Source organism: Cibotium barometz, chromosome 4, assembly GCF_041138505.1.
Source record: "Cibotium barometz isolate CiBa-2024 chromosome 4, ASM4113850v1, whole genome shotgun sequence".
Taxonomy (NCBI): Eukaryota; Viridiplantae; Streptophyta; class Polypodiopsida; order Cyatheales; family Cibotiaceae; genus Cibotium; species Cibotium barometz.
Window position 1 is genome coordinate 50,990,655 of NC_141049.1, and position 22,869 is coordinate 51,013,523.

General features: G+C 41.6%; 1 protein-coding gene across 6 annotated transcripts; it reads left to right on the top strand.

Moving 5' to 3' along the window:
- Positions 1-15,366: 15,366 nt before the first annotated feature.
- On the top strand, positions 15,367-17,827 carry LOC147639369 (uncharacterized). Of its 6 annotated transcripts, none has more exons than XM_086790624.1 (3): positions 15,371-16,332; positions 16,934-17,025; positions 17,152-17,289. In XM_086790624.1, the coding sequence occupies exons 1-2, from the start codon at positions 15,487-15,489 to the stop codon at positions 17,018-17,020; spliced, it is 933 nt and encodes a 310-aa protein (XP_086646750.1). In that variant the 5' UTR covers positions 15,371-15,486; the 3' UTR covers positions 17,021-17,025; positions 17,152-17,289. The 6 variants fall into 6 exon arrangements, with proteins under 6 accessions (XP_086646734.1, XP_086646742.1, XP_086646750.1 ...); XM_086790632.1 differs by having other exon boundaries at positions 16,946-17,025; XM_086790641.1 differs by having other exon boundaries at positions 16,929-17,025; positions 17,152-17,168.
- Positions 17,828-22,869: the final 5,042 nt, after the last annotated feature.

The window sequence follows — 22,869 nt, forward strand, 5'->3', positions numbered from 1 at the left end:
GCATCATCCTTTGAAACCGTGTCGGAAAACAAAGGTGATAAAGGGCCTACGTCTGAGCTCTCCGGCTCAAAATTATACCCCGAAGACTCGGCTAGCCTCTCCGGACTAACTCTCGCCTCGCTACCCGCCGCACCTACGGCCAATCTCTCCAGACTAGCATTACGTGCCAGCGAGGAAGGTGGGCGCGGCTGTGACAAAGTGCGTACGCGTACAGTGCACCAGAACTCTGTAAAGACAGGATCATGCTCACACAAGCCACGGAGTGATTCCAAGAACTCATTCTTGAAAACTGTAAAGCTTAACTCATTAATTTGTGGCATGCGGCTAAGCGCATCCGCCACAACATTATATTTACCCCTTTGGTAGCGAATCTGAAGGTCAAACTCCTGTAGGAGCTCCGCCCACCGAGCTTTCCGACCTTTCAACTCGTTTTGACTCGAAAGCCATGTCAGGCTTTCGTGATCCGTACGTACTTCAAAAGTGGCACCATATAAATAGTGTCTCCACTTTTTAAGTGCATGTACGATGGCCAGTAACTCCCGCTCGTAAGCCGAGTAGTTACGCTGAGCCCTATCTAATTTTTGCTGTCAAATGCAACAGGGCGTCCCCTTTGCAAAAGCACGGCTCTGCAAAAGCACGGCTCCAATGGCCTCACCACTAACGTCTGTCTCCAAGACAAACGGCTCAGTAGGGTCAACTATAGTCAAAACAGGTGCAGCTGTTATGGCTACCTTAAGTTTTTCGAAGCTTCTTTTGTTGGTCTCCCTCCCAACATATATTCTTTGTTTTTGTGCGCAATTGATCCGTTAACGGGACTGTGATCTTCGCGTAGTCCTTTACATACTGTCGGTAAAACCCCGACATGCCAAGAAAAATCTGCAGTTCTTCGAGATTTTTCGGGGCTAGCCACTTGAGAATAGCTTCCACTTTCTCAGGTTCCATCCGCGTACCATGGGCGGATATAATGTGGTCCAAATAGTGAATTTCTCTTTCAAAAAATTCACATTTGCTCTCCTTCGCAAATAGCTTGTGTTGTCGCAATAACTGGAACACTAATCGCAAATGTGCCAAGTGTTCTTTACGCGTTTTGTTGTACACAAGAATATCATCTAGGAAAACTACTACGAATTTTCCTAAGTATGAACGTAAAACACTGTCCATCAGCGTCATAAAAGTCACTGGAGCATTGGTTAGCCCAAACGGCATAACCAAAAACTCAAAATGACCGAATCGTGTCTTGAATGCTGTCTTCACAACATCCTCGACCTTAATTCTAACCTGATGATACGCAGATCTCAGGTCTATCTTAGAGAAATATTTTGACCTTAATTCTAACCTGATGATACGCAGATCTCAGGTCTATCTTAGAGAAATATTTCGACCCATAGAGTTGATCAAACAACTCGTTCGTACGTGGCATAGGGTACTTATTCTTAATCATGACTTGATTAAGAGCCCGATAATCTATGCACATGCACATAGAACCATCTTTCTTCTTTACTAGAAGAATCGGTGATGCCCAAGGACTCGAACTAGGGTGAATAAACCCTTTCTCTAAGTATTCGGTTAACTGCTTTTCCACCTCCTGTGCCTCGGAGTGTCTCAACCTATAAGCAGGCTTGCTTATTGGTTTGGACCGAGGCATAACTTCGATGCCATGGTCTACTTCCCTTGATGGTGGTAAACCATCTGGAAGCTCTGTAGGAAAGACATCTTGAAATTCTTGCAATAAACTTTTCAAAGCATCTATGTACTTTGTTTTTAGAGTCTCTTTTGCCTTGGACTTTGTTGTTTCATCATCACATGCATGCCAAACAGGGTTTTCAGAAAACAGTGGGTCTCTTCCAAGGCTTTGTTTTCCATGTTTGTCTACACAAACATTACTTTCAGTTTCAGCTATGGAAACAGAATTTACAAGAGGGTAACAAGCGTATACTTATGCTACCTGGCCGCTGCGGACCGCGTGGCATAACTCGAGCGATGATATAAGTGGTGCAAAGGGGACACTACGGTCTCCCTGTAGGGTGATGATATTACCCCTAGACTCAAACTGTAATGTGTTGTGTAAATAACTCCGAACTAGGCTAGGACCGAGGCTATACAGCCACTCTCTACCTAAGTAAACATCTGCTCTAGCCAAATGCATGACCTGGAAGTCAAGCACGGCCTCATAGTCCTGCATGATCAAAGGGACTCCCAAGACCATGGTATTCCATACCTTTTTATCATAACCATTGGCCAAACCAACGGTATACTCATGATCACTTGCGGTCTCTTTTAATTTCAACTTCTTGACCAATGAATAGTTCAAAAAGTTATGGCTAGCCCCATCGTCTATAAAGACAGTGACTCTACGGCCACCTATGGTGCCATACATGCGCACCATGTCATGCGGACCAACACTAGGCTGCCACATAGCTAGTGTCACTGAACAAGCGTGACGCTCGTCACAATGACTCACTGTAACCTCTCTGAACTCTCCGACACTGAGAGGTAGCGTCTGCACCGTGTGCAACTGCCTAGAGGATTTACCATCGCTTTTAGGTGCCTTGCCACTAGTGCTTGCTTTTAACTTTGGGCAATCAGCCTTGCTGTGCCCCACTTCATTGCAGTTGAAGCAACGATTTTCCTTTTGTGCTTGCAAGTACTGCTCGTTTTTGTGGGTTTCAGAACTTCGTTTTTTCTTGAAGGGTCTTGGTTTTTTAGACCAACGACCTCCTGGCTCCCCTCCGTTCTCTCCCCTGATTTTTCACTACGGAAACCCTTTCTTTTAAACCCTGACACCTTTTTTTCTTTATCCACTGATCTCCCTGCCCCATCTCGCACACCACAGCGCTTGATGTCATCATAGATTTGCGCATACTTGATGGCCTGAGAGAGGTCCTTAGGCTGCAAGGGCTCTACATACTCAAGATAATCATTTGTTAGGCCTCGTTTGAAGCCCCTCAATGTTTGGAATGTATCGATTCCCTTCAACTTGAATATGAGCTCTCTGTAGTCAGAGATGTACTGGTGGGTGAGGGTCTTGTGTTCTATCGAACACTTGTCCCACGCATCCCAACTTCTCTCTTCTTCATTGCCTAGCAAAAACTCCTTTCGAAACATTGTTTCGAAAGCTGCCCAAGTGGTAGGGCGAGTGGTAAGACTCATCCACCACTTGTATGCCTTGCCAGACAATAAGAAACTAGCCTCTACGGGTTGCACATGACTAGGCTGCTTACGCAGCTCATGAATGTCCGACCATTTTGCTAAGAACATATTAACAGAATCCTTGTTACACTCTCGTTCCTCGCCGCCAAAACTAGGCAACTTAAAATCTTTAAGTAACGCCAAGGCTGCCTCTACGGGCGACCTCGCAGGCACTGCGGCCTGTCCTCCCGGGACCACGGGTGAGGCTACGCTAACGCGTGTCGCGCAGGCGGGCGTCTATCACGAGGAAGAGGAGAAGATGTCGAAATAGCGGACAACACGTCTAGGCGTGTGGAGATGCCCTGCAGCATCATGTGACAACGTCATCCTGGACCCTCTGTAAGGTCGTCAATTGCGTGTTAACATATCTAAACATCCCACTAGAGCGCTCCGTCTCCGTGAGGATGTCGGCAGGGTCAGTAAGGTACTGGTCAAAGTCGTGGTCTGCCAAGAGGTCATCGTCCCCCTTGGCGACGTCAGTGTCCATATAATCCAGCTCATCGGCCGGAACGGGGTCAGCCAGGTCGGCGGCCTCTACGGGCATGCCAAGGTCAAGGGCAGGGTCACGAGACATGGAAGGCGCCTGCGGGTCACGAGACGTGCCTGGAGAGTGCCCCTCCGAACGGGAGACGGCCTGGCATCTACGGCCAGCCAACTCGGTCGGGGTAAGGCCCGCGACCGAGGAGAGAAGTCCTAAAAAACCTACCGGACTAGTGGGTGGGGACACACTGGGACGGGCAGACATTTTTATTTACTTGCAATGTAAACAATGCAATAAACGAGAAATACATAACAGAAACATCGGATTATCCCTTGCCGGGATTATCCCTCCCCAGCCGAGAGAGAGGATCCGTTTGAATTTAGTTTCATTTTTAATAAATTAAAAATAAATAATTAAAATATATAAAAAAGAAATGATTTTTTTCTTTTTTTTTCTTTTTCTTCTCCTCTGCCTGCTTCGTTGGTTGGCTGGCCGCACTGGCTGCCGGCTGCTCTGGTGGCCCGCCAGCTGTGCGTTGGGCAGGCCGCCCATGTGCGATGGCGCCTAAGGGCTGGCCGCGGTCGCCCGCTAGGCTAGCCGCCGCCCTAGGCTCTTCGCCCCCCCTCAAACAAGGGTGACATTGATCCAACAAGTTGCCCCCCCTCAAACGAGGGTCGCGAGCCTCCAGCAGTCGTGGGGCTGGTCTTCGCCCCCCCTCCTGACCAGTAGCATCTCATCTTTGCAAGGAAGGAGCTCAAAGATGGCCACACCCTAGCAGACTACAACATTCAGAAGGAGTCTACCCTCCACGTGGTGCTCCGCCTGGGAAATGCCCCCGCTAGTAACGAAGCTCATGCTCGAAGTCAAGTCTCTGGAATCTGAACTCGGGCGCCCTCCAGCCATTTTCTTCACAGACGGGTGGTTTCGCCCCCCCTCTACACCAGGCGATTTTCTCTACACCCTCTAATTTAGGCGAAAAGCTCTCTTTTGCATACAGGCCGATGCTAGTTACTCTACAGTCTCTCCTCCACCAAAACGAAATCGTTTTTTGCAGACAAGCTTGAACAGCAAAAGAAAAACGAAAATTGCTTACCTGCTGCAGATTCGCTTTGGTGTGTGCTACCGAGAGAGAGAGAGAGAGAGAGAGAGAGAGAGAGAGAGAGAGAGAGAGAGAGAGACAGAGAGAGAGAGAGAGAGAGAGAGAGAAATAGAGAATTCTTCCCTTCAAAATCTTCCTTTCAATTCTGGCCGCCTCCCTCCACACACTCCATTGGAGATAAGGATGAGAAGATGAATGGTTGAAAACCATTGAGTGGGCTCCGGTCACGCGCGGATTCTGACGACCCAATCGAACCGACGCTCTGATACCAGTGTTAGATATCCGTAACGTCGCTACGGGCGTTACCACAGGAGGGGACGGCCTCTGGCTCACCACCCAGCCATAGAGGAAGAATGAGGATTGCCCCTCATCCCCCAGGCTATATAGTGTGTGGCCTGCCGTCCACACTAGCCTGGCCGCCCATGACTCCGCATGGGCATCCTCTCCCACACTGAACCCCGGATGTGGCCATCTGGTCGGCCGTCGGTCATAGGCGTTACAGCCTACGTGACAGGTATACCTAATGCGTAGAGTTTATTAAATTAAATAAATTCAAACCTTTACAAGGTATGCATAATCAACTTTAGAGTAGGGGTTTAAATGAAATCTTGGGGGAGAAGACCCTAGAAAATAATGTAAACTTGCAAATAAATTAATTGCAAGTTAAACCATAGGGTAAAATCTTTCAAAGTGGGTTTTGGAAATTTTTCTTTGTGATCATTTTTCTTTTCTTAGATCACATTAGAATAAAGTTTAGGAGAATTAAGGTTTAAAAGAGTCAAGTAGAGGTTAGCTTAGTAAATAAATTGTGTATCCTAAAGGTGCACTTAAATGTAGTTTTTGTTCTTCTTCTCATATATTAAACCTTAGCTTTTTCTTAGATTGGTAAGGGTGAGTTTTAGGATAAAGCTATCTTAAAATTAACCTTAAAAGCTAACAAGAGTTGGTGTTAAAAAATGAGGTTAAGCCAAGCTTGAGGTAGCTCCAAATGTGTCCAAGTTGTGTAACCATTGTGCATAGGGACCTTCACCCATATCAAAAGGAGGTTAAGCCAACCTTAAAGTAGCTCCAAATGTGTTCAAGTTGTGTAACCATTGTAACAAGACTTTCACATTTTACACCTATAGGGAACCTTTAAAGTTTGAGAGAAAGCATGATCAAATTTTATAATTTTATGATGTTTTGCCCTAGATATACATAAATAACCCTGATGATATAAGAGTAGGGTTATGACCCTGGACTTCCTTTTTTATAAAGAGTAGTGTTATGATGCTAGAGTTATTTTTTATATATATAGAGAGAGTGTTACTCCCTTTTCCATATAGGAATAGGGAGAAATGTGTTAGGGAATAAATTGGTCAAGTCCTCAAAGCAAAGACTAGAAGTATATCTCTTATATATATATCAATGAGTATAGATAAATCAAATATTATCTTTTGAATAGAGAAGATCCTTAGAAGAGAAACTTTTTTCTTAGGAAGAAGGGAAGAGTTCATCAACTAGAATTATCTCTTGAAGCTAGAGAAGGATCAAGATAGAACACTTAAAAATATACTTTTAAAGTGAAATACAAAAGGAAAAAAGTAGTATAATTACTCTAAGCAAATAGTAAATATACCTTACTTTTTCCATAAATTAAGAAATTCGTCATCCTCAGTATAGATTAGGAGCTTGAATAAAGACCTTAGGATAAAATTTGAGACGCCTGACCCCTCTATTAGAACAAAGGGTTGAATTCTAGTCTCAATAATAGAGGATTAGTAAGACCTGAGAATATGCTTAGAGATGGCTCATAGAAAATAATAAAGGAAAAACCTCCTAGTAGACATGACCTTATAGACCTTATGACTTAAAGGATGGATTCAACTGCTACTCAAGGACTGTGAAAGTTTGGACCCATGCTATTGGATCAAAAAACGCATTTGAAGGTTTGATGGAGGACCAAGACTATCTCATTTGAGGAGCTTGCAATGGCTTGCCCCATTTTGTGATGCATTCGGGATGCATGGTTGCTTGATCATGTTGATAATTTTTTGGATATACTATTGTTGAAATATTATTCTTAGTGGAGCTTGTGAAGGTATCCCACAAGTTGATGTAATGCCAAGTGAATGTCATCCGAGTGGTGAGTCCTATCTCGCAAAGACAGTTGTCCAAGCCCTTGACCCATCTTGGCACACATGGGTGTGCTCCTGACATGTCTAGTGTGAGGACAGAGAAAACTCTAGAGTATACTGTGCTAGGCACAGGTCTACGTTGGACGTACGCATCAGTCACACAAGACCTTGGTGCGAACGTAACCTGGAGTGCTCATGCCTTGGAAAGGATATGGTCATCAGAAGTGGCTCTTCCTATGACAATCTAGGATGTGAGACTTGTGGGGTCCTCGCTAGATGGTAGCACAAGGTGGGGTGCTCGGGCTTAATGGGGCGTATCTTCCTAGTTTGAGGAGCAGAGTCATGGTGTGAGGAGATATGTATGGATACATGTGATATTATTTTTAGTTGGATGATATTCTATAGTTTTTAGTTGGATGATATTCCATGTGATATTATTTTTAGTTGGATGATATGTCTAGATACATGTGATATTATTTTTAGCCAGATAATATTCCAAAGTTTTCAATATGATTCCCAATATGTATGTTTTTATGTACTTTTAATGTATATAGGTTTAAGTGCAATGTCAGCTTTCAAAAGACTTGTATGCTGTGGAGTTTGTCCATGAACTATTTTAGGAATATCAATTATGGGTGTCTAAGTAATGAATTAGGAATATCATTTATGGGTGTGTGAGTAATGAATTAGGAATATCATTTATGGGTGTGTGAGTTCACGCTGGCTTTGTAGGCCCAGTGGTGGTGCAGGTGGCAAGCTAAACCCAAGGGATTGGATGGGATCTAGACTATGCCTATGGATCTAGTCGAAGTAGAAATTGGACACACACTAGAAAGCGAGTGGTAGGGTGGACCCGAATAAATGGGTTCTTTCCAAACGAAACCAAAATTGTGTTTGAAAAAGCTTAGAAAATTTGAAAAAAAACTAAGAAATTAGACTCTAGGACATGATAGAGTCAGTCCAAAGGTGTAGAGGATGTCTGCTTCATGATCAAGGAGGAGTAAGACATTGGAGTGTGCTATCCGCATTATAGTACAAAGCCACCAATCATCTCTTACTTGTGATGTAGGGACCCCGCAGGAGGATTCATACACATTTTTAATATAAGGCTTTTCCAACAGATAATGGGGTGTATGATGCTACTAGTTAGCCAAACACTCGGTTAGTATGTATGACACCCCCAGGTGGGACTCTCTACCCAAATATGTGTGTGCATTATTGCCATACGCTTTGGGAAGATATATTTTATAGTATATAGGGGGTAGGGGTCCTCACAATCGGTATGAGAGCCTAGGTTGCTTTTCAAGAGATCAGAGTGAGGAGTAGAGTATAGATTTAGTCAATGTGATTATTTTAGCTAGCCATATTAGAAAAACTTATATAGATTCTTCTTCTCTTTTTTGGGTAGCTCAGCATATCCCGGTCGTTCAGGGTTCCTCAGATCATCGAGGAGTCGGATCATGTTGCGGATTCTTTTGATCATCTACTCATCTGAGGACTAATGTCATGACCCGCCTTGTAAACCACCTTTGTATTGAGACCGGTTCTTCCCAACTCAAGAGGACCGATGTTATTTATGGTACTGCAGCTATCACGTACCAACTCGTGCCATGGCATAAATGTTAGCATATTCCCTGATTTAGGATAGCATTATAGGAAATCTAGGGCACTAGCAAGGCTTGTATATGGTCTTACGAGTAGTCAACAGCAACACTGTCAGCAACATGATCTGCATTAAGGCCACATGTGTGAACATGAGACACCATTTAATGTTGATTTCCATCAAGTCGTGAACATATAAACAAATTTATAGCCCCTTCATCTATCTAACCAGCTCTACCAAGGCCTATATGAGCATTAGAAATCATTTGTAGAAATTATCTCTTCCCTTATTTGTAACATAGTAATATATTGAATACCAACAACCATCTCTCTCTCTCTCTCTCTCTCTCTCTCTCTCTCTCTCTCTCTCTCTCTCTCTCTCTCTCTCTCTCTCTCTCTCTAATCATTTTATTAGGCATCTACAGGTGTTCCATAATTAGGCTTAGGGCTAGTTCACAAAAGAAGGCTTCCATGTATGCAATAACAAGCGAACGAGGGCCAAGTTCTAGGAGAATGTTACGATGATTGATGGTCCTCGTGTGGCTTGGAGTTATTCCGAGCTAGTGTCATGCTCCACCCTTACATTGGATCGCATCCCTTCAACATAGATTGTATAGATCACACCTTCCCGAGCGCAATAACTACCCTATCTAGGGGTACATAATCCCTAAGCAATCTATATAATCTACGTTGAAGGACACGATCCAATGTAAGGGTAGAGCACGACACTAGCTCGAAATAACTCTGAGCAACATGAGGACCATAGTTATTCCTGGTGGGAAGGTGCAAATTTTGTATGAGTAGATTGAGTCTATAGCTGACTCCACATTGTATTGAAATAATGTTGCTATATATATATATATATATATATGATTTTTTAGTTGCAAAATTATCTTCATTTTTTCTTCTACCTTGTTTTCAAAGTTAAATTAAGTAAATGATAATTGTAAAATGGTGCAGCAGATGGCATGACCATACCCGTTCAGTATATCGGGATTATCCTGAGAAGATGACATGATAGCATTTGCATTTGCATTTAAACATCTTTTACCTTCTCGGGATTATCCTGAGAAGATGACATGATAGCATTTGCATTTAAACATCTTTTACCTTCTCGAAATCGATGCAAAAGGATTATTTTGAAGAACTCTTCTCCTCAACATGGCACAAATAGAGAAAACAATGGTGTGTCGTTAATGACACCTATTTTAGCACCATCTATGCTTGCTTCCATCAGGTAGGAATGCTCCGAGAAAACATTTATGTAGCCATGATTCGCTATAGATTTGGGATAGTAAATAGGCTCGAGATATGTGCGTATGTGCCTAGATACCTTGTAACTCATAGATAATTTTTTAGGGCTATTAGCTTCTTTATCCTCAGAACCCCAAGATCCTTATCTTTCCTAATTTTAATAAACGCAGACGACATCATAGGAATCATTGTGTAGGAAATGGAGTACTAACCCAAGACATATCTGAGGAAGTAAAGAGACGATGTTGTATAGGTTGTTAGCCTAAGTGTGTGTGCCCTTGAGAAAAAAATTTAGCACATTATGGAAAATGGGTTAGCCTAAGTGTGTTTACCCTTAGGAAAAATTAATTAAATGATCTAAGGTTCTAAGGTTTGGGTAAAAACCATGGTTTGGGGAAACCAAGTGGAATTGAGGAGGTGGTAAGTGAAAAATGGTAAGTTGAATTGTACACATGGCTTTTTACAAGATGGTTTTGGTAAACCATGGGTTGGTTAGCAGTTTCTTGCATGTGTGGTGTCAGGCTCTCTGCATTAGTGCACGGTGGGCTCTTGCTTTAGTAAGCCTTAGTCTAGCCCCTTTTCCTTGGAGTAACTCATCTAATGTGAAGTGCATGGTGGCTGGAACTCATACATGCCAAAATAGATGAATGGCATACATCACCTATATAAAGGGGTCCTCTCTCATTTTTCTTCATGCTTATTGCTCATCATTTTCTTTGAAAAGTATTCTTTTTACACCCTGCAGTACTTATATGACACACTTACACCTTGTACTACCATCCAAGCTAGTCAAATAGGTCATTTAAACCAACTTTTGAGAGTGTAGGGCACTAAAATCTATGATTGAAGAAGGCATGGATTTTTGAAGGACTTGGGAGCAGGCTTATTTTTTACGTGCAATTGACGGGTTTGGTAAAATATAACAAGTTTTTTTTGTATTTAGTGTAATTTTTAATAGGCATTTTAAATTTTTATAAGTATTTTACGACCAAAATGTTCAAAAGCGGGCTTGACACCCATCACAAAGCAACTATATTTGGGAGTGGTTTTCTTCATCCTACAACACCTATACATCAAGCTATAGTCATATCTCAAGTAGGTTATCAAATCCCTTGTTCAAAATTTTGAATTTGTGAAGGTACATAGCCCTTTTTAGCTTAAAATCCTTGCTTTTCATTTTTCAATTCTCTATTAAATCAAACATGAAATAGATGCTCATAAAGACCTATTAGAGGTATACCTTATTTGTAGAGTCTATTAAATTAAATAAATTAAAACCTATATAAGGTATGCACAATCAACTTTAGAGTACACGTTTAAATTAAATCTTGGGGAAAAAGAACTTATAAAATAGTGTTACCTTGCAAATAAACTAATTGCATGTGAAACATTAGGGTAAAAGCTTGCAAAGTGGGTTTTGGCAATTTTTCTTGGGTGATCATAGAAGAAGCCTTGTAGTTTACTATGAATCATTTTTGCTTATCTTAGATCATATTAGAATAAAATTTAGGGGAATCAAGGTTTAAAAGATTCAAGTAGAGGTTAGCTTAGGAAATAAATTGTGTGCCTTAAAGGTGCATTGAAATGTAGTTTTTGTTCTTCCCCTCATCTATAGAACCTTGGCCTTTTCTTAGATTGGTAAGGATAAATGTCTTAAAATTAGCCTTAAAAGCTAGCAAGAGTTGGTGTGAAAAATGGAGGTTAAGCCAAGCTTGAAGTATCTCCAAATGTGTCCAAGTGAAGTAACCATTGTGCACAAGAACATGCACATTTTACACCCATAAGGAACCTTTAAAGTTTGAGAGGAAGCATGATCAAATCTTATAATTTTATGATGTTTTGCCTTAGATATACATTACTAACCTCGATGGTAGAAGAGTAGTGTTATGACCCTAGAGTTCTTTTTTTTAGAGAGAGAGTGTTGCTCCCTTTTCGCATAGGAATAGGTAGAAATGTGTTAGGAAATAGATTAGCGAAGTCCTTGAAGCAAAGACTGGAAGTCTATCTCTCATAAATGAATCAATAAATATAGATAAAATCAAAGGTTATTTGTTGAGCTAGAAAAGAATCAAGTTAGAACACTTAAAAAATACACTTTTAAAGTGAATCAAGTTAGAATTATCTCTTAAAGCTAGAAAAGAATCAAGTTAGAACACTTAAAACTACACTTTTAAAGTGAAATGCAAAAAGAAACAAGTAGTCAAATTACCCCAAGCAAATAGTAAATACACATGACTTTTACCCTAAATTGAGAAATTCATCGTCCTCAGTATAAATCAGGACCTTGAGTAAAGACCTTAGGATAAAAGTTGAGAATCTTGACCTCTCTATTAGAACAAAGGGCTAAATTCTAATCTCAACAATAGAGGATTAGTAACACTTGAGAATATGCTTAGAGATGGCTCATAGAAAATAATAAAGGAAAAAGACCTAGTAGACATGACCTTAGAGACCTTATGGCTTAAAGGATGCATTCAACTATTCCTCAAGGACCGTGAAGGTTTAGACCTAGGCTATTGGATCGAAAAATGCATTCGGAGATTGGATGGAGAACCAAGACTGTCTCATTGGAGCTTGTGATGTTTTACCTCATTTCGCGATGCATGCGTGATGCATGGTTACGTCATCATGTTTGATATATTGTTTAGATACTGTTTATTGGAATACTATTCTTAGTGGAGCTTGTGAAGGTACCTCGCAAGTATCAATGATGTCAGGCTGATGTCATTCGAGACCTTGACCCATCTCAGCGGACGTGGGTGTGCTTTTGACATGCATGGTGTTTGGATAGAGGCAGCTCTAGAGTGTACTATGCTAGGTAGTTCTGGGCTGGATGCACACGTCGGTCACACAAGACTCTGGTGTGAACGTAACCTGGAGTGCCCATCAGAAATGACTCCTGCTGATCTAGGATGCAAGACTTATGGGCTCCTCGCTGGACTATAGCACAAGTTGGAGTGCTCGAGCTCAATGGTTCTTCTTGGTTCAAGGAGCCAAGGCGTTGTGCGAGAATATTTTTCTGGATACATGTGATATTACTTTTAGTTTGATGATATTCCAAAGTTTTTAGTATGATTCCCAGTATGTGTGCTTTTCTGTAATTTTGATGTATATAGGTTTAAGTGCAATATTAACTTTCAAAAGACTTGTATGCTATGGAGTGTGTGCGTGAACTATTTTGCCATTACTTAGGTGTGTGAGTAATGAGTCAGGAATAGTGTGTGCGTGAACTATTTTGCCATTACTTCACTAAGGTGTGTGAGTAATGAATCAAGAATATCAATTATGGGTGTGTGAGTTCATGATGGCTCCATAAACCCAGGCAAGGCGACAGGCTAGACCCAAGGCCCAACCTGTGTCTATGGATCTGGTCGAAGTAAAAATGGATACACCACTAGAAAGTGGTGGGTGGTAGGGTGGACCCGAATAAACAGATGCTTTCCAAACTAAACCAAAATTCTATTTGAAAAAGCTTAGAAATACATGAAAAATTTGAGAAATTAGACTCTAGGAAACGATAGAGCCAGTCCAAAGGTGTAGCGAATGTTTGCTTCACGATCGAGGAGTAAGACGTTAGAGCATGTCAACGCATTATACGAAGCCTTCAATCATCTATTACATGTGGGAATCATGAAGGGACCCCGCAAAAGGTTTCATAAGCATTTCTTGGTACAAGGTTTTTCCAACAGACAATGGGACATAAGTTAGCCAAACACTAGGTCAGTGTTGTGTATGACACCCCAAGTGGGACTCTCTACCCGATACGTGTGTACGTCATTGCCATGCTTTCGGAAGGCATATCCTCGGGACTCCTTTTTTCAAAGGGGATCAATGGCGGACATTGTCGCTCAAAAATCGAGGATCGGGTGGGCCGTCGGATTTTTTGTGATCCATGTGTAATCCCTGTGAAATCCAAGTGTGAACCCTGTGTGATCCCATCTTGGCATTTCCACACAGGGTTCACACTTGGATTTCACAGGGATTACACATGGATCACAATTACAGGGATCCCAAGATGGGATCACACAGGGTTCACACTTGGATTTCACAGGGATTACACATGGATCACAAAAAATCCGACGGCCCACCCGATCCTCGATTTTTGAGCGACAATGTCCGCCATTGATCCCCTTTGAAAAAAGGGGTGTCAAATAGTCCCGAGGAAGACATATAGTATAGTATATATGGGGTAGGGGTCCTAATCGATGGTCACCGTCTCCACGAAGGATAAGAACATGGTAGTTGCGATTTTCCCCGGATCCCAAAAAAGGCCAAAACCAAAAAGTAGCGTCACGGCGGTGAGATGCACATGCCCTCTGCCAAATGCCAACATCGCGAATTTGGCAAAGTGCCTTGAGGCTTGGGTTTTGAAGGTTCAAGAGAGAAATGATTGATTGGCGGTTAACATAGGTCAACCAATCACCGAAACGCCTATGGTGGTGAATCTGATTCGTCGCTTTCCCCCCCAACCTACAATAAATAAATAATAGCCAAAATAGTCGGTGCGGCAGGTAGACCAGCAGCTAGCAAGCAAGCGTCGGTGCCGTGCCGGTGCGCCAGGTAGCAATGTAGCAGCAGATCCAATAAGGCTCGGGATTATTAAAATATGGGAAAAATAACCGAGCGATTTCCACACTTTTCGCGTTCCGCGCGTGCGGGATCCACGTGGCATGGTTGCAGCTTGTGCTTGCGTCAGACCACGTGGATCCACATTAGGAAGCGCGGCGGAGGCGCCACGCTGTCGCAGATTGTACACGTGTAAGGTCCACGTAGCGGAGAGGTACGGGACCCACTGGAAAGCACTGGCCAATGAGGGCAACGGCAGGCACATGAAGGCGGTGAGCCTGATTCTACGAGAAGTCTAGGCCCTAGGCCCTAGCCTAGATTAGATTTAATATATATATATATATATAATATATTAAATTGAAGGGCGAAAAAGTGCAAACGGACAACAGAAAAGTGGCAGGTGACCGGCCGGGCGCGGCACGGCGTAAAGCGAGCAACTTCAAAAATTTTAAAAATACATCTAATACTATGCACGTATTTTTCTCAAAATTTAGAGCTGCATCCAGTGTTCGAAAAAAACTATTTTCCCAAAAAGTAAAAAACCTTCATCTAAAAATTATGAAATTATTTATAAAGAAAATTTTCAAATTTTGAAGGTTTTTGTTCTACAACCCCTCAAAATCTGTACGTTTTTATACCCTTAAGTTTCAAATTTGAAGGTAATTTTAAAAATCTGCAGGTGCAAATTACACTATACCCTGGTTTTTTTCGAACACTGGCTGCATCCCGCCCTAGGGTTTAAACTTTACAGGAGCAGTCTTATCGCTCTCTCTCCGATGAGATCAACTGAGTAATTCATCACATCCTGGAGGTCCGACCGAAGCGTTCGTTTGCTCACCGATGAAAGTTGTACATGAATCGATGGCTACTTTGAGATAAAAGCTCCTCTTTTTGATTTTTGTTTTTTCCTTCTTCTTTTTGCAAACAGCCAGTGGGCGGCCGCCCGGCCGGCGGATGCCTGTAATTGGCGGTGATACAGGTGGCAAAGTTGGGAGTTTTTATTTGTCGGACGCCAGGCCTATATCTATTTTAATGGATGTCAATTCGTGCAAACCCTTTTGTCGGCGCGGCTTTCTTACCTTTTAGCCTGTAGGTTCTATCTTCTTGTTTCTCCGCTCCTCACCTCAAAAGAAAAACTCGCCTCCTACCATAGCTCAGGTTGGACGTGCAGAGAAGCTATGGCGAGGCAGAGCTTAGGGTGCTTCGACACCCCTCTTGGCGTTCCGACATCGCCCTCAAGCCCTTCTCCGGCAGGCGGATCGTCGAAATTTCATCCTGCGGCTAACCCTGACCTCACTGAGCGTTGCCCCCGGCCGTCCAAATCTTCCCGGCAACGCTCCTCCGGCAGCAGCCGCAACAAGCGGTTTCGAGGGGTTCGCATGCGAAGCTGGGGCAAATGGGTGTCGGAAATCCGGCAGCCCAAGAAGCGGTCCAGGATATGGCTGGGCTCCTACTCCACACCTGAGGCGGCCGCCCAAGCCTACGACATGGCTCTCTACTGTCTGCGTGGCCCGCTGGCGACCGTCAATTTTCCGACTTTAATACCTCAAGAAGACCCCCCGAACCTATCGCCCAGGTCAGTACAGAAGGCGGCCATCGCAGCCGGTTTGGCGGCGGACAAAACCCTACTCAACGGCACGGCCAACATGCCGGCCAAATCGGCAGTTACGGCAGTAACCCTGAGCAGATCAAATTCTCAAGATTCCAGCGCTTCAAGCCCTTCTCATGCCATCATCGACATCGACATGGACAACAAAGAGATGGGCTTGAACTCGGAGAACAGGGATGACATGGACCTGAATTCTGTGTACAAGAGGGACGCCAGCTGTGATCCGAGAGGCCGCCACGTAGGACGACACCTCAATCTCAACGAAGTTGCCCCAGAGGACGACTCGGAAGATGAAAAAGATCAACGGCAACAATTTTTCCCTTTCGATTTAACAGAGGAAGGGCCTAATTGTGCATCTGATCATCAAAGGCACCACCTCAGTTGCTGCACTACTCTGAATAGCCTGGATTGCAAGGTACGACCCTTCACAGAGTTCTTAACGCCTAGGAGTTCCTCCGCCAGTAGGTAGCACACGTGATAGATATATTACCTTAAATTTTTTTCCCTAAAGCAAATTATTTCTTCTATCACTTAGATAAAGCCTTATGAAATTGTAAATTGGCAACTATCAACGATCATCGATTTTCAAGCCCCCATGGTCCCGTGTTTTCCCCTCCCCTCCCCTCCCCTCCCCTCGACACAACAAAACCAACAGTGGAGTGTCTATGCTGCAATTTTGGTACTAGCTTTTCGGCAAAATTTTCCTTCCGTGTATATTTGACAAGTTTTTGAAGGGGTTGTCCAGAGTCATAGCCAGTGGGGATGTCCAGAGTGTTAAGGAAATGCCCCTTGGAGAGAGAGAGAGAGAGTGTGTGTGTGTGTGTGTGTGTGTGAGAGAGAGAGAGAGAGAGAGAGAGAGAGAGTCTCAAGAAAGTGCCCCCCTTGGAGAGAGTGTGATTCAGCTGTTCTTTCAGGCCTTTGGCCTTAAGTACTATTGCCGATGGAATGAAAGTTGGTTTAGATGATCGGATGCTATTTTTTTAATATTATAAAATGTTATTTGTGTGTAAGGGGAGGCACGGATTCAGCATGATGGGCACCCACGTTCTTACAACGGTGTCTATGTGAACAGTGTGTACTTGGGCTTGGTTGCGGCTGATTGATTATGGTAGATCTCTTGAAATCGTGTTAGACACATCTTCCTTATCCTGTTCTGAGAAATTCAGCTTAAACGTTCTACTTAGTGGCAATTAGACTTCATAATGGATTGTTCTAATTATTTCGTCTATTACAGACTACATATTGTTCTATTGGCCAACAAAATTTTGAGCTCAAACAAAGCTCATATGGATTCAAGCTCTCCACCAAATGGGAATGTTTGGGTTTTAACTTAGAAGTGACAAAAAAGCGTGATTCACCCTGATAGTAGCATCTCGGCCATTTGATCTTGGACACTTGGACAGGTCTTTGGTGGTTCAAGCTGTTTCAAGTAAGAGCCCCGTCCCACAGGGTCACAAGAGCATTAGCAGCAGCAACATTTTTTCTAAAACTTGGAATAGTCCAAAAAATCCTTCTTCTTCGCCTTGCTCTTCGTAGTGCCACTGTGAATATGAAAATTGCTGAGTTTACACTAAAGTCGCGGTGGCTCTGCACGCACCTTAATTTTCAGGCATTGTTTGTGGCTATTCTGAGGTTTTTGGAGGCCTTCGAAACATGTCAGGGCTGTGCTAGCTACATACATTTTTTCAACTCCGTGGGACTGCAGCAACAGCTTAGTGCTGCTATTTCTCTGCAGCAGGGACGGGTCTCTAATCTGCAGCAGGGACGGGTCTCTAATTCGAGACTTAGGCTTGGAAGTTCGGGATTGTCCACTATGGGGTTGGTGGACCCCATATAATCATATTACACGGTCACGATGTGTTAGCTTTTTGGGCAAGATGACGTATTTCCATTAAATGTGGGTTCTCTTTTATAGGATATGGTAATGGCCAGTCAATTTATATTCCTTTGTGCTTTGTTTGGTGTTTTCATTGGATTGAAAATAGGTTTAGGTTATTTCATTGGCAGTGTTTATTTTGAAGGGTTGCTAAGCCCTTCTAGAGCTATTTTAGCCTACCATAGAAGGGGGTGAAAAATGTAACCTTGCTAAAGAAGCAATTGCCATTTACATTGAAAGGGGGTAACTAAAGCAAACCTTCACAGAAAGGACACTGCATGTGTGTATATATATATACACATTGCGTGTGTATATATATATATATCATGATTTGAGTCATTTTTAAAGATACATACGCTTTAAAAGTTAATTGGTTTTATTTTGAAATTTATGGTTCAGAGCATGACATTAGAGAATTTACTAATGCTTTGTGGATTCTGGAAAGCTTTTGATACTATACCCCCAACCTCCCTCCTACAAAATAGGAGTCCCATCTAACATGGTTTGTAGCAGCATCGCCCTCTATGAGTCCATTCTCGGATGAGTGTAAACTCTAGGAGGTAATTCACGTGAGATTTCTAGCACTATTGGGGTGAAATAGGGCTGCCCTCTTATCACTCAATTTTTTTGCCCTCTACGTTGATGAGATCTTGAGCTTCATTGACAGAGTAGGCGGAGACGGTCCCACATCCCACACTAGCAAGCATATTGATCCCCTGTACTACTTTATGTAGATGACATTATCCTCCTTTTAGATTTAGTTGAGAGGCCTCAAAGACATTTGGATAGCTTACAAGATTTTTGCACTCGACCAGACCTCATTGTCAACCTTGGTAAAACCCTCAAATGAATGTTGCAACCATAGCTAAAAGCTTTTCGTTGTTAATGCCACACTATGAAATCACTCCATTTCCACTATGGTGCTTGTAATGGGATTTGTGCAAGAGCGGTTGCCATTCTTACCTATTGCAGTTATGCAAGATTTAAGCAAGGGAGGATTTTATGTGTTCTCATGAACTTGGGATTGGTTTAGCCCTACTCCAAGTTTTTTGTGTGCTTATAAACTTGGGATTGTTTTAGCCCTACTCCAAGTTTTATAAATTAACTCTACAAGTTTTATAAATTAACTCTACAAGTTTTAACTTTACAATCTATTTTGCAAACTTGGGATTGTTTTAGCCCTACTCCAAGTTTTATAAATTAACTCTACAAGTTTTAATTTTACAATCTATTTTGCTACAAGGCAAGTCCTACTTATGGATGGCTTTTCATTAAATGCATCTACATAAGCACAATAATTATATTTCACTTAACATCTTTTGATTTTAATTTTGCTAAATTACTTCTTATATTGGCATTTTCTTGTTGTAAAGTTTAATTGTGGTGATGGTGTAGTGGAATCTCCTTATGAATATCCTTACCAATTCTTTTTTAAATCATCTCCTTGAGACAAGTTCTTACCCATTTTAAGATTCAAACCTTGCTTGTTTATTCAAAAGCACACTTTCTTTTGACTAATGCAACCTTGCTTTGAACATGTATTCAAGCTCACAAATTATTTTTCTAAAGATCCGTTTAGCTTTTAATGTATATGTCTAGCTCCAATGTCTAACAAGATAATTTGATAACTAGGGAGGATAAAAAATAAGCAAGAAAAACAAAAGACTAATAATGATAATTTTTTAATGATCAAACTGAGCATCGAGAAAGTTTTTACATGCTTTTATAGATTTTAAAAGAGTATATCTACATCTTCCTCAAGAATTTTCCTTGCCAAAATCGTTTTTTTACAATCATCTAAAATAATCATGTGAGCTTTGAATCATCCCTTTTCACCTCTTCTACACTATTCTTGAACCTTTTTTAACATCCACCAACCCCCCGGTTGGGAAAGATGAAAGAAGAGGGAGAGGGGGGTGTTTGGAGGTCACTTTATGTTCTTTATGCAAGATCAGTTGATATACCATCTTTTGACACTAAGAGCCCTAAATATTCAATTTGGTTGGTAAAGAAGGTATATTTACTCTTCTTGGCCAAAAGTTTGTTCTTTCTAAGACTTTACGTACATGCTTCTCATGATGATCAACATTCTTGGAGTAGACAAAATCATACAGATGTTCTTTGAAGATTTCCTACATCAATCGATCAAAGGTAGCTGGGGCATTAGTTAATCCGAATGGCATTACCCTGCGAACTCATATTGTCCATCTCAGGTATTCAAAGCCGCCTTGGGAACATCTGGCATCTAAAACACTTACACTCCTTCTTGAGTTGAAATTGTAAATCTGAAGGCATTCTAGGAAAGAATCATGTCCTTTGGGTCCACTAGCTTCTAACACTTGGCTTCGGTTATGTTCCCTATTTCTCTTTGACTTTAGAAAACCAAAATTAGATGGAGCTCTCTTCGGGAGAAAGGGTAAAAAAGGGATTTTAATGGGTTGTCTCCTTAATCATTCATCAATGGGCCGTCTCCTTATCCATCCTTACTGCTTCAACCAATGAAGAGGGCTTTGCATTCTTTACTAATATATCCAAGAAAGGAACTGATGGAGAAGGGTCTCATTATCCATTGTAGAAGCATATCATACTAGACTTGCATAAGACTGGTGATATGCCTGAGATATAACTCTACGAACTCATTCATAATCTCTTCTTGAAATCTAGGGGGATAAAACCTTTGATGAAGGTAAATCTTCATGTCTTGCTTGAGATATAACTCTAGGAACTCATTGATCTTCTCTTCTTGAAAAACAAGGAGATAAAACCCTTGATGAAGGTACATCTTCATATCTTCCCATCTAAGTTTAGATGGTTAGATTTAATGTGGTTTCTCCAACTATTTCGAGCTAAACTAGTAATCTTCAATCTGACAAGAGCCATCTTGCTTCTATCATTGTACCCTGTCTAAAATAATAATCATTGTACCCTGTCTATCATTGTACCTTGTCTAAAATAATAATCTTAGCAAAATTGAGATATAAATTTGCAACCATCACTCTATCATCGAGGTCAGATCCTTGGATCGCTTGTCCTTCCTAAGAAGAAGACAAGTTCTTGGCCATACTGCAAGCTCTCATGGAGCGATGATACATGCAAACAGACGTGCCATAGTAAACTTAATCAAATGCTCAACTAGCAATCGAGATCCTACGTCAAGGAATATAATATCAACATCAATCTATGAACTCTAAAATCTCACCAAAGCGGTCCATTAAGAACTATGCCTTTCACAACATCAAGTCGAATAAGGATCATTATTGCAAGGGAAATGTTCTCCATCAATCACTCATCCTGGGTTACAGGTAGCCATGATCCACTGTCCTAAGTACCACCTCTATCTCCTATCAATAGTGGTAAAAAAATAGAGGCTCTCAAAGTGTCGTGACAAGGCAACTCGATCTATGCAATGAGCTGAAGAGAGAAGTTGCTCGAATGTGAAGGTTATCATGTCACAAGCAGGTCACATCAAGTGGCTCCCCAAGACTCAATAAGATATCTTGACTCCCTGATTATGAAGATAAATCTTCTATCCTTGTTATGATTTTTTAACTAAACTATTCGTCCGAGGTTTTTCTCACACAATTTTGTTTGTTTGGAAAGTACCTGCTTCTCAAATCCACGCTGAGCTGGTGTGAACTCATGCACCCATAATTAAAAATTACTTTACTCTTACACACCACTTAAAAACATAAGTTCACACATGCACTCCTCTGTAAAAATAATCTTTTTAAAAGAAAATATATATCATATGGTTCTTTTCAAATCATGCATATATCATATGTCCATGTCACATATCACATATCAAATACACGTAACACATCCGTGACACCACATCATCATCAATCTCCTCGCACCACGACTACAATCCTTGGACCATGCCAATGAGCTCATGGACCATTGTGATAACCCAAGGATCCCTATAATGTCTCCCATCCCCACCACATTACATGTGCCCAAAAGTCCTAGGAGTCACTTATATTGGTTGTCACCTATCCTAGAAGCACAAACACTCTAGGTACCGACATCAAGAGCCACGTATGTCTAGTATCAGCACACATACTTAGCGACCAGGAACTACCATGTCCATTTCACTCCAAAGTCACTTCTTATCTCCATACCAAGCACACCCACGTTTGGCCAAGAGGGGTCGAGGTCTTGGACGACCACCTTCTTGTGATGCACCCCACAGGATGACACCCACATGACAATCCATAAACCTATGTGGTACAATCATATGCTTCCACAAAAAAACATATGTAACACATGAATACAATATTCCAAATGGTTATAAGAATTTCAATCAAAACACCATATTACATTCGAAGCAATGTAAACCATCGTAAGCTCGACCAGACGTCACAACTCTGTCGAAGGTCTTTTCAAGATTCTTCCCTTCCTGGAATCATCTCCAAGTTTCAATTCCATAAGATAATCCAATCAACTTTACTTAAGGTCCTTTGCATACAAATATGGTCCAATCAACTTTACTTAAGGTCCTTTGTGTACAAAGATGGTCCAATCAACTTTACTTAAGGTCCTTTGTGTACAAAGACGGTCCAATCAACTTTACTTAAGGTCCTTGGTTGGAGGTCTTTTCAAGATTCTTTCCTTCTTGGAATCATCTCCAAGTTTCGATTCCATAAGCTAATCCAATAAACTTTACTTAAGGTCCTTTGTGTACAAAGATGGTCATTCTAAGGTTCTTTTTGTATAAAAACAAGGGTTCTTTCTAGGGTCATTTATTTAGTTCTCTTATTCGAGGCTTAACTTATGTCAAAAATATCTAAGGATCTTTTGTTTACTATATTAAGGACTTCTCTTCCTTGAAGGTCCCTTAAAATACTCAATTCTTGATTTCTCAATTTATTTCCCTTTGATATAATTTTCATAATCTTTTATTCTTTAGATTTACACACATCAATCCCTACTTTTCATGTTCTCAACTTTAATCTTGGTCCTTATTCACTATCAAAAGTCATTTAATTTGGCCTATAATAACGGGGTACACAAGACTTTTCCTTTGAGATATAACCCTACACTTGATTAAGGTATTCCCAATTTCTTGAATTAAGTGTA

Bases quoted from the DNA above. Each gene is read 5' to 3' on its own strand.
- LOC147639369 (XM_086790608.1), top strand. From the start codon at position 15,487: ATGGCGAGGCAGAGCTTAGGGTGCTTCGACACCCCTCTTGGCGTTCCG. The intron at 16,333-17,526 runs GTACGACCCTTC...CTTAATTTTCAG, and splicing joins TGAATAGCCTGGATTGCAAG to GCATTGTTTGTGGCTATTCT.